The 12,487-nt window shown below is 38.9% G+C and overlaps 1 protein-coding gene across 19 annotated transcripts in view; it reads right to left on the bottom strand.

The window, feature by feature from the left end:
• Window positions 1–12,487, bottom strand: part of DST (dystonin) — a 308,980-nt gene that overhangs the window by 204,194 nt on the left and 92,299 nt on the right. For 17 of the 19 annotated variants that reach the window (XM_061989556.1, XM_061989537.1, XM_061989540.1 and 14 more), the window contains one exon: window positions 8,197–8,258. In XM_061989556.1, coding sequence (XP_061845540.1) covers window positions 8,197–8,258 — 62 coding nt within the window. Of the gene's footprint in view, window positions 1–4,837; window positions 4,899–8,196; window positions 8,259–10,817; window positions 10,904–12,487 lie in introns of those variants that run through there. The other 2 variants (XM_061989544.1, XM_061989546.1) reach the window with 2 other exon arrangements.

Genomic DNA, 12,487 nt, shown 5'->3' with positions numbered 1-12,487 from the left:
ATTGAGACTTCCCTACATGATTCAATATTATCTCTTTTTTCCCTTTATAATGCATTCATACTTCTCCTTTTTTCTCCATATTCTGACATAATTATAGAACCTTTCTCCTGTGGACTTCTACATCACACTGTAACTCCTTCTGGACCTTTTAGTTGTTTGATTTTACTCCACCATACTTTACTAATTCCTTCATACAAATCTCTTGTCCTTCTCCCTTTTTCCACTTCTTGTATGGCTCCTTTATATTTCACAGATCTTTTAAAAGCAGTAGTATATTCTATACAACGCCTCCTGTCTTTCCTGCCTGTCTGCAGCCTGCCTTTGTGCCTCCAACACAAATGTCTTCAAGGACTGCCAGATCTCCTGCATTCCTCCCTATTGATTACTTCCCCAGGAGACCCTATCTATTGCTTTCCTCAGTTCTGCTGCTTAGAAGTTCATTGTCCTCTATTTTTTTTAACTTTGCACTTCTCTTTTTTCTTTGAATGGCAAGCCTGGAATTTTGCAATCACTTGTTATTAAGCTAACTTCCCTTTTTCTGTTTTGAAAGAGTCCTTCCCAGTCAGTGTAGACATAACTAGCAGTTTTGCTAGCAACCTTCCGAACCTGACAGACTGAAGGTCTCCCTGGCTGGTATTTGTCTCACAAGACACATACCCACACTGGGTGCAGTCACTCCAACTCCTGTAGCAGGCAGCGAAAACAAGAGCAGGTGTGCCCTGACGTGGTTTTCACATCTGCTTAGGCATAAGCTAAGCTGTGCTGCAGAAATGCCTCTTTCTTGCATAGAGTACAGAGGGCATCTTTGTATGTGTTCAAACGCAAACTTCCACATCTGCTCTTCCTGTTAGTTGAGGATAAATTATTTTCCCCACTGCTATACAGTCCTGTCCTTTGATGGTAGTTAATGTCCAATAATCTGCTGTCAATCTCCTTGTTCCAGTTCAACACCTCAGATGGAGAGCAACCAGTCACCTCCCGTCCTATCTTATCTTTGGCCAAAAACATGTTATAGGGTTCCAGTTTTACACAGTGCTATCACTTCCCTTTACCTTTCATGCTTTCTACTTGCCCTCTCCTTTCCAGCCCTGTACTCCTTGTCACCAAATACACCTCAGCAGGATGAACTGTCTGAAGTATGCAAATATAATGCTAATAACAACAAACTCTGCCACTAATTCTGGCTTTCAGAGCTTAAAACTACAAGGGTACACTAACACAGACTAAAAGCAACATACTCTGGTGAGAGTCCATCTGCAGTGCTGCATCCGAGTCTGGAGTTCTCAGCACAGGAAAAACATGGACTTGTTGGAGCAGCTACAAAGGAAGGCCACAAAAATGAACAGAGGGATGGAACACCTCTGCTATACAGACAGGCTGATAGGGCTAGGGTTCTTCAGCCTGGAGAAAAGAATGCTCAAAGAAGACCTTATGGCAGCCCTTCAGTACTTCAAGGGGGCTTATAAGAAAGATGGTGACAATTAATGGTAAGGCCTGTTAAAACAGGACAAGTTTTGAAGTAGAAGGGGGTAGATTTAGACTAGACACAAGAAAGATATTTTTCACAATGAAGGTGACGAAACATTGGAACACATTACCCAAAGAGGTGGTAGATGCTCAGAGAGGAGGTAGAAACATTCAATGTCAGCTTGCATGGGGGCTTAAAGAAATCTGATCTAGTTGAAGATATCCCTGAACATTGCAGGCAGGTTAGATTAGATGATCTTTAAAGCTCCTTTCCAACCCAAACTATGCTATGATTCTAAACTGGGTATAATATGAAGCTGCCTGGAAAGTTGCGGGGTGGAAAAGGACCTGGGGATGTTGGTTCACAGCCACTTGAACATAAGCCAGCAGTGTGCCCAGGTGGCCAAGAAGGCCAATGGCATCCTAGTTTGTATCAGAAATAGTGTGGCCAGCAGGACCAAGTGATTGTCCCCTTGTACTCAGTGCTGGTGAGGCTGCACCTTGAGCGTTGTGTTCCGTTTTGGGCCCCTCACTACAAGGAGGACACTGGGGTGCTGGAGCATATCCAGAGATGGGCAACGAAGCTTGGGCAGGGTCTGGAGAACAGGTCTGATGAGAAGCAGCTGAGGGATCAAGGACTGCTTAGTCTGGAGAAAAAGAGGCTGAGAGGAGACACAATCGCTCTCTCCAACTACCTGAAAGGAAGCTGTAGCAAGGTGGGGATCAGTTCTCTTCTCAGAAGGAAATGGCCTCAAGTTGCACCAGGGCAGGTTTACGTTGGACATTAGGAAAAATTTCTTTACCAAAAAGGTTGTTGAGTATTATAGAATCACAGAATTGTTTTGGTTGGAAAAGACCATTAAGATCATTCAGTTCAGCTGCTAACCTCACACTGCCAAGCCCATCACTAAACCATGTACCTCAGCACCTCAGCTATGTGACTTTTAAGTATCTCCTGAATGGTGACTCCACCATCTCCCTGGATAGCCTATTCAAATGTTTAACAATCCTTTCAGTGAAAAATGTTTTCCTAATATTTAATCAGGAAACATTAGAACACGCTGCCCAGTTAAGTGGTTGATTCACCATCCCTGGTCATTCAAAATGACCTTAAAGGTCTTTTGTAAGCTAAACAATTTTATGATCCTGTAAGGTTGGCAGACATAACATCATTCTGATTAAAGCCAAGGTACTGTATTTCAGAAGGTAGATGAGGATTTTGAACATTATGTTACTTTCTCTATATTTCCTTGTTCAAAGCACCATTTAGCCTTCAGAAGACAATACCAATCTTTACAGGAAAAATATGTTTATTCTGTTATCTTCTTAGGTCTCCATGTTGTCACACATATTACCTCAAGGCAATGACTTTCCACCATCTATGAAATGCTGTTGTAGAATGAAATATTTTGGTAAAGTTTGTGACTGAATGCTGGAGATTGCTTACTGTGTCTCAGTCCACACACTGGGACAAATACTAATCCCATTGGAGGCAATGCCACAATTACACTGGCCCCATGGGAGGAAGATCAAGCAGAGTATTTCTATAGGAATGATTATTAAATGTAGATACATCAAAAGTATTTAGAAAAAAATATAATTCCATGCATAATTTAACAATTAATTAAAACGCCAACACTTAATTGCAAATGGTAGAATTTTATGTCTTATGATCTCTAAGGAATAAGTAACACTAAATAAAGTCTATGCCAAGAATTGCAAACAATGAATTCACAAAAAGAGAATGAATTAATATATTAAATATAGCAGTCCATCATAGGAAGCACACATTGATTGTAGTGGTTCCACCACACAGTAATCTCATCGTAGACTTAATTCTTATACTCATTCTTTCAGACATGAGCACCCATGTTAAACAATTTTTTTAAAACTCAACACAATAAAGAGACTCACAAAAATATACTCAACTGGTTCAGTAGTACTGCATGTCACAAAAATATCAACGCACTCAAGCTATCATATATTTCATGCATATTTAATTGGCTGTTTTCAATTATTCTCTTTCTGCTCCCAATTAGTCATGAAGTCTGGCATGCATTAAAAGGATCAAATGAACTTGGAATCTGTAGCACAGTTTTTATTGACTTGGATTTATTTAGTTGCTTGCAGAGATATTGTGATGCAGTCTGTCATTAGCCTCTAAAACTTGGTAGGTATTTCCTCCTCTTTTTTAGCTTTCGTTTCTGGTATTCTGTCCCTACTTTTCCCAATTTTTCTGGTTACCTTCCTCCCTTATCTACACTTGGATTAAATACTAAAAAAGTCCCGAGTTTGATTACTGCAAATAGCTATAGAGCATGCCAAGTAGATGAAAGATGCTGTGTAGTTCTCCTTCAAGAGGAAGGTTTTTGAAAAATTTGTACACACCGTACCAAGAATAAAACTGTAATCATGCACATTTCAGGAGACAATAGCAAAATCAAATACTTCTTTACATCCCTAACTGATGATTTTCAGTAGTTATTTTTGGGAGAATGTCTCCAAGAAAAAAAGACTTCAAAATGTTTTAGAATAGTCCTGAACACAAAACAGAAAAATTCTTAGAAGAAAAACTGACAGTTTCTTCTGTCTACCAAGAGACAATAGCCCTTTCTGTACAACTGAAAAACAAAACAGAGGAGGAAGTACTGATACTTGAGCTGCACCCAATGCCGAAAGCAAGCTGCTTGCAATTTGGAAGTGGGATTTTGTGGGATTTGCTCCCAGCACAGTTTGCAGTAGCTGTCAGAATTAACTAGGAGAAATACATAGAAGACTCCTTTAGACACAGCGAGTAATCTTCATCTTACTTTCCTTAACACATGAAAAGAAACTCAAAACACGCCTTTTCCAAGTATGTTTCAAAAATAAAAGGTGTTAGAGATTTTTTTTAAAGACAGTTCCTACTACTAGACTAATGCCAGGTGCCTCTTCTCTTAAAATGAATATAAATGTAGAGCTAAGAAGTGTTCATTTCTAAAATAAGAGGAGATGGAGAATTTTAAATAACACATTAACTGCATGACTATGCAGTAGTGCTAGCAGTTACCTAAAAACGATAACCACTACTGTCAGTAAAGTGGCAACTTTCAGCAAGGGAACAAGCAGCCTATATGAGGATTGGTTCATCTGCCAGTAAGTGCATACCTGAACACTTCACAAAGCAATCGACCTAAGTGGCCATTTACAAACTGTGTGCTGCCTCAAGGCCAAACAGGAATCAATAATTCCAGGCTTCTATTGTGAATTATTCATTTAGCCTTTGCACAACAAAAGCTCCTCTCTCTCTAATGCCACCACTGCAACACAGTACACGATTTTGAACATAGACCTTTAAAATAGCAATTTTTAAAGCATGCTGTCTACTTACTTAGAAAACCTTCTGGTTCTTCTTTAAAGGTGACTTTCAGAGCAACTAGTGACTGTGCTGCCCACCTCCCCCATCACCAGCATGTTTCTCCTGAAGTTCAACGAATCAAAGGTACCAAGCCAAGCTGCAGTGTGAGGGCATCAGGTGGTGGGGTTTCCTGTTGCTGCCATGGGCAGGAAGGCCCCTCTCCTCAGGGAGATGCTCAGGCACCCCTGAGTCTAGAATTGACACTAAAAGTTCAGTTAAGACTGTCTACAACTTGTTCTTCCATGAAAAAGGAAGAAAAACTCCCCTTGAAGGTGAAATATCTATGAACCTGCTTCTGCAGGGATTTTGGACTAGATCTCTAAAGGTCCTTCCCAACCCCTACCATTCTATGACTCTATATTCACCATGTTTTCCCATCAAGCACTGACCAAGTCAGTAGCTAGTTGCCTTGCCTTTAGTTCCATTTTCTTCACATCAGAATTTGTGACTAAAAAGACTTTCAAGTACTTCAGATTACACTGTTTAATCTCTGAAGACTAACACTAGAAAAATATTTTTCAATTGGTTTGAGAGAGGAAATGAATGGAAAGAATTTGTTGATGACAAAGGAATAAAAGTAGACAACTGGGTTTTTTTCCCACTTTTATTTCATTCTCTGTCTTTATTTCACAATTTTCTCTTTCTTCCCTTACCTTTCAGGGTCTGCGATTCGAAAGAGCATCAGGGCTGTAGTGGAAGTTGCATTTCTTTTTGGGTGCTCTAGGACCATGCAAACACTATACCAAAATCAAACCTCTTTCTTTCACAAATTTACCCATTCTTGTTACATCAGGAGTTACTTAGGGCTGTAATGAGTACTATAATTTAACAACCTATTTTGACAATGGCAATGTCAAACACTTGCTGGAAGCAGAGGTAGGTTTAGAGAAGAGATCTCTACCTCACTACCACGCTACGTCGGCATGTGAGTTTCTCCCTGAAAGCTCATACCACAATAACAGGTGAGTCTGAAGTCCAATGTTTCACCTCTCCAGCCCATATGTCAATAAATAAAAAAAGATAACATTTAAGCTGGAGCCCCACCATCAGACATTAAACAGCAGCCCTAGCAAGCGCAATACTCTACTCAGTCCTTGGAAACATCTACTATTAATTCAAAAGAAAAACTTCAGCATTTAAAAAATATACTGACAGTTCACTTCATCTTAAACTGTGGAACTTGAAGATAACTTAAGTAGATTAATTTTGCAAGTAACACATATGTACTTGTCTAAAACTATGCACGTCAAGATTATTTTTAGGAAATATTTCTGCAATGACTATATTTCTTGATTAGCAAAGTACACAAATACATGCTTGACTAGTCAATTGAACTGATAAGGGACTAGTCTTATACATTGAAATTCATATATCATGCACTCAGATGCTTTGAATCCAATGCAACTAGAGATGAGCAATGGAGGGCAAAAGGGTACATATTTCTCAGCTGTCTTGCTGCTTGTGGTTACACAGCAAATGCCATAAATGCAGAATTTAATTAAAAGAATGAGAGTAGGCTTTCATATCATCCCCCAACAAATGAGAGGAACCCATAAAAACATCACGTTTTTCTGCTGACCTAGAAAAAACTCTTTTTAATATCCTGATTGTCCTAAAAGATTGAAAGTCTTGTACTTTCCCAAGGACTGTAGGAAAATAAGAAACTAAACTGAGCAAGGAAAAGGCTAAACAAGCAGAAAAAAAGTGAAAAGAAACAAGAATAGAAGATAAAACAAAAAAAAGAAACATGGGATAGGAGAAAAAGAAACAGGAAAGAGAAAGGAAAGAATATAAATAGGGTAGGAAAAAAGATGAAAGAAAAAATGCAATCCTTCCCAATGCCAACGGTAGTATTCTGTCCACACACATAGTCTGGTGTTTCCCGTGATCTCTTGTAATTTCACGAACAGCTTCATCCTGTCCTCTTTTTGAGCCCTAAACAGTGACAAATAAAGCACACTGATCTCCTTTCTCAGGCAGTGGAGTGAAAGTACTTCTACAACAAAACTGATGCTCGCTAAGGCAGATGCCTTAGGAGTAGACATCTAGAAGGGCCTGCTCTCTCTGCTACCTCCAAGAGAAGTCTGGGTAACTAGCTCAAGTAAAGCTATTAAGATGCCTGAAATCAGCCAATTCCCATCTTTTCCTGTCTGCAACAAGCTATTGGTAGTCAATGGACAAATAAGAGTTGCATGCATTTTGTATTAAATCCAAGGTAGCTGAAAACTAGGACTCAAATTCAACTAATGCATACACCAGGACAAGCCTAATGTCGCTGCCATTAATGTACTCGGTTATAGTTCTATTTTTCTATGTTCTCTTCATTATATAGTATTTTCTAAATATCCACTTGTCTTAGTATTTGAAGGATTGATTTTAATTTCCATACAAGTCACTGTTCTAGACATAACACTGTAAGAACAGAAATTTGACAACTGTATTCAAACAATACTTCCAAAAGATAAAGTCGAGTTGATACCTAAATTCCAAGTTAAGGGAAGAGCTAGAGCCAAACTGTATTTGTCTAAGTTATTGACTTTTAACTTGAATTCCAAAGTAAGCAATCTGAGATGAAAATCAGGCCAGCAGTACACATGGACACACACACACACATACATACATATATATATATACATATATACATAGATATCTATACATATGTATTTGTAGCTACCTCTACAATCACTCACATTGAGTATCATTTGAAGAAGGAGGCCTAAGGCCGATGACCTTGCCAAGCAAGTCAAAAGGATTTAGTGTGAACTTCTTACCCCAATTTCCTTACAGGTTTAGAGCCTAAATCTTTTTTAAGCTACTCCCAAGACACTGACTGTACAGCAACAATGACCATGCATATTTTAAAAGTGTGTAAAACAATGGTATATAGAAATATCACATTCAATACACTGCTCTTCCATAAAAATAGGCATAACTTTTAATTTGTACTAAAGGATTGCTCTCCAAAAAAATTCAGACAGGCTTTTCCTCATCCCACAGAAAATTGTTTTTCATTTGCCTTAGCTGTGGTACTACATCCGTGACACTCCATTGCCAGAAAAGAGTTAATCTTTGTAGAAAGAAATCACATAATTTAAACTTTGACTCATCATAATTTCAAATTCAAGTACTCAAATCCATTGTCTTGGGATATCAGCTGCATTTCAGCTCCCTCATCAACTCCTCAGAGACAAAGGATGTCCATAAATCTCACAATTTAAGATCTTCCTTATTATATGTAACACAGATGCATCCTGAAATCAAACATTTACTAAAAGACAAAATCATTGCTGTAGTAATCAGTCATCCAGACGTCACAAGAAATATCAACTGACCTTCATGAGATGCTGATTTATCCATTTTGTGAAGGTCTTCTTCTGTACTTTGTCCCGCTCATCTGGAGGTAAAAAAAAAAAAAAAGGGTTTAATAGCTCTACAAATTATGCAGAAGATGTTTCTCTTTTTTTATGGAAAGCTTTATAAAATTAGCATTCTAATAAAGTTTAAAACAGAATAGTCTGTAAAAGTGCAGAAATGTCTAATCAAAATAACAGCACACAAATGTTTTTGCAGAACATCACAGTATGTCACAAAAAAGTTTCTTGAGTAGAAACTCCAGGCAACTTCCTCTGGGGCAACAGCCCCACCAGTACAGCAACAGCACTACTAACAAAAATAGAACTTCCTAGAAGTCCGTCATTCCCTAAAATGTACTAAAAAGATCAAGGTAATCTTTTCAAAGCTATAAATATTACTTAAAAATTATTAATGTATTTAACAGTAAAAAAAAAAAAGTCTTACTGTATGAAAGCTGGCTTTTCTAACCACTATGCTTTTTGACTGTAGTATCACCCTTGCTCACACATGCAAGGATGAGCTACAGCTTAAGTCAGAGAAAGGACTCTCTTCTTTCGATCTTCTATGAAATATACATGGATTTCCAGTGACCCAGATACAGGTCCCAGCCACTGTCTGCTGTTTGCTCCTTGGCATGGTAGTTGGCATCAGTGATGATCCACAAAATAGTGAGAAGAAACAGTAAAAGCAATAGACTCAGGGTAAGAAAGCATGCCACTTCTGGATGGGAAGTATACACATGTATTCTACTGAGACACCTTATATAAAGACTAACTGCCACTCCAGCACAAGGGTTATCTACACAAACCTACACATGGTCACTAACCAGTACAATTGCTACAGAGTCCATTCATAGTCCAGGAGCTCCCCATAGCAGGAGTCACGCATATAGGACTGGGACCATCTGTGCAAGTCTGAAATATTAAGATCCCTTAAGACCCAACAAAATTGCACCTGTTTCATTGACTCAGGTTATTTATAGTGTGTCTGAGAAAGAGCAATGAGCTCAGGTAGCAAAACAAGACCCCTTCTGCAGCTACTGCCATCACTTGAAGATCAAATCAGATATTACATTTTATTACATTTAATGTATTTTACATTAAAAAAAAATATTGGTTTCAGATTGATCAAAGGTAACAAAAGCAACAAAGAACAAGCAAACAAACAAATTCACAGAAGGTCTATACTCATGGACTTCCTTGTTTGGTGTGACAGCAAGGTCTTTTAGAACATGAAGTTATACAAGAGTCCATCCTGAGCCAAATCGAACATCATATGCTCTTCCTAACAGTAATGAGTATTCAGGAACAAATGCAAAAACAAGACCAGCAAAAGCCTGTGAAGTCTTTTTGTACCCCTCCCTTTTGTGACTCATAGACTTTCTACATGTTTATACACATTTTGGCATTTAAGTGTCATAGATGCATTTTTTCCTGTTATTTTTTTCAATCTCTTTTTTTTAACCCACTTATAACTTTCACAGTCACAGCTCACTGTGTCACAGAGTTCTTCAGGTAGTATGTGCAGTGTATGTATATGTTTGTCTCTGTATAGAATAGCTGCTATTCCCTAAACACCTTTTCCACACTACTCAAGATCTTCCAAGCTTCTGGCACGTGCTTTATCCTTACTTTGCAGTGCCACACTCTCTTATTCTAGTTCAAGACCCAAAAAAAAGAAAAGTATGAGAAACTAAAGAGAAAAGCTGTACTACTGGAGAAAAAAAAAAAAATTAACCAAACAAACAAACAACTGTCAGATTAAGAAAATCTTTTGCTATACAGGATTTGTGACATCAGTTACTTACACCGATACAGTGGAAGCTCTGGTTTGGTAGACAAAGAAAAAAAAAAATCTCAGAAATAAAAGAAATCTCTAGTAAATGTTCCATTATGGATAGCTGTTTTAAAAACAATGCAAGGCTTCCCAACTGCAGAATTCAGTATTCCAGCCCACAAGTATACAATGTGTCTTTTTCCCAACATTAACCTCAGCTAGTTTTGACTGCCTACCACAAAAATTTACACTTTGGGAAATGTTACTGTGACAACTATAAGGAAACCACAAGTTTAAATACTTCCTTATATCTTGTTAGAACATGTGGTCACTGTTAATTTCAACACTATCTTCAATTAAATGCTACATATCTAACAGAAGTGATGCTTACCACCCCTATTCCTTTTATATATGCAAATATTACTCAAACACTTGCAGAAAAACTCTGTACCTGACATATAGATGTGTTTAAGAGGAAAGTTGCCACCTGTCATGAGAAAAACACCAGGGTTTAAGAAAAAAAAAACCAAATAAAGCACCACAATTGTGATTTTTGATCAAAACTCTAAATACTTCCAAAAAAACCACAGGCACACTAAGAGGAAAACACAGTGTAACAACATCCAGCACGCCAGAGCTCAAAGCAGAACATACCAAATGAACCCCTCATATGAAGCAGACAACAGGCAGCTGAGTATGAAAGAAACACTAGACTAAGAAATCCACTGAAAGCCTCTTGTGAAAAGCTGCCTCTAACGGAGAGCTCTGCTCTGTGCCGAAGGAGCCCTGTCACCCACCAGTCTAGCACCAGGCTCTTACTAACCCATGCAGCACATGGCTTCCACCAGCTCTGTGCTCCAGATCTTTTCATCTTCGGCACACTGTCTCATTTTTCCCTTCAGAACTCCAGTTTCTTTTCTTTTCTGGGAAAGGAGAAACAAGGACTGACCAGGGCTACTCCTCGCTGACAAAGTAGCAACTCCCCTTTTTAAAAAAACAGGAGCAAACAGTCCATCTGCTGTCACAGCACACAAAACTGCAAGCCCTCTGGATTTAACTCATAACAAGTAGTAAATTAAGCTTCTGTGTTTGTTTTGTATTTTCAGGTGTATTAATACACACTTTAGTACAAATGTTGAGTTTTCAAACCAGGAAGTCTATTTTTTCCCCACTATCAGCACAGAGTACTAAGGAAAGGGCGTCACCATGCAACGAGTAGAAGCAGTGCTGTTTAAGCCAAGGTAATTTAAGAATGCAGGTGAAGCAGGAGCTGCAAGAAGGAACACATCTTCCTACACCATCTGATCTGTACAACATCATAATAAATCCTCAGGGGTTAATTAATCAACTTGAGCTTCTCTGCTTTTACCTATTATTGCAGATATTCTGATACCTCAGACATACGAATTGCAAGTCTCTTACACTTTATGTGTATGGCAAGTATCTCAATAAAATATCTTGACTTAATAGAATAACATCTACTTGATGAACCTACACTATTATAACAGAGTAGCACTTTAAGAGGCTCCAGAGTAGACAATTTGAACTAAAAATTGTGCAAACTATCTCATTGTGAATTCTTGTCATTCCAAAACGCTAAGAATAATTTCAGGATTCAGGTTGTTCTAACATCAATGTCCACTTTCACAAATCCCAATGCCTTGTGTCTGCAAACTATAACAGTTTCTCTGGAAGACAGGTTTACTTACCAGGATTAAACCAAAGGCCGTATGTGGCATTGATGCCTCTAAAGTTCTCTTGGGGAGAATCATTGAGCCCAACCATTAACCCAGCACTGCCATGTCCACCACTAAATCATATGCCTACGCACCACATCTATACACTTTTTAAATGCCTCCACAGATAATGAACACCACTACTTCCCTCGGAAACCTGTTGACAAAGCTTGACAAGCCTCTTGGGAAGTTTCTCCTAATATCCAATTTAAACCTCCTCTGGTGCAATTTGAGGCCATTTCCTCTTGTCCTATGGCTTATTACTTGGGAGAACAGAACTACCCTCACCTTACCACAACCTCCTTTCAGGTAGTTTTGGAGAGTGATCATATCTCCCCTCAGCTTCTTCTTCTCCAGGCTAAACAACCTCAGTTCCCCCAGCTGCTCCTTTTAAGACTTGTTCTCCAGGCCCTTCACCAGCTCTGTTGCCAGTCTCTGGACACACTCCAGCACCTCCATGTCCTTCTTGCAGTGAAGGGCCCAGAACTGGACACAGTATTCAAGGTGTGGCTTCACCAGCATCCAAGTACAAGAGAACAATTACTTCCTCAGTCCTGCTGGCCAGGCTACTTCTGACATAAGTCAAGAAACTATTGGCCTTCTTGGCCACCTAGACACATTGCTTCCTCACATTAAAGCAGAGGTCAACCAACACCCCCAGGTCTTTTTCCATCAGGCAGCTTTCCAGTCTCTCTTCCCCAAGGCTGCAGTATTGCACAGGGTTGTTGACACTCAACAAGCTGCTGAGTGGACTTCT

This window comes from Colius striatus, chromosome 2 (assembly GCF_028858725.1).
Source record: "Colius striatus isolate bColStr4 chromosome 2, bColStr4.1.hap1, whole genome shotgun sequence".
Classification (NCBI taxonomy): domain Eukaryota; kingdom Metazoa; phylum Chordata; class Aves; order Coliiformes; family Coliidae; genus Colius; species Colius striatus.
The sequence above is the reverse complement of the archived record's forward strand: the minus strand, read 5'-3'. Positions and strand labels throughout refer to the sequence as shown.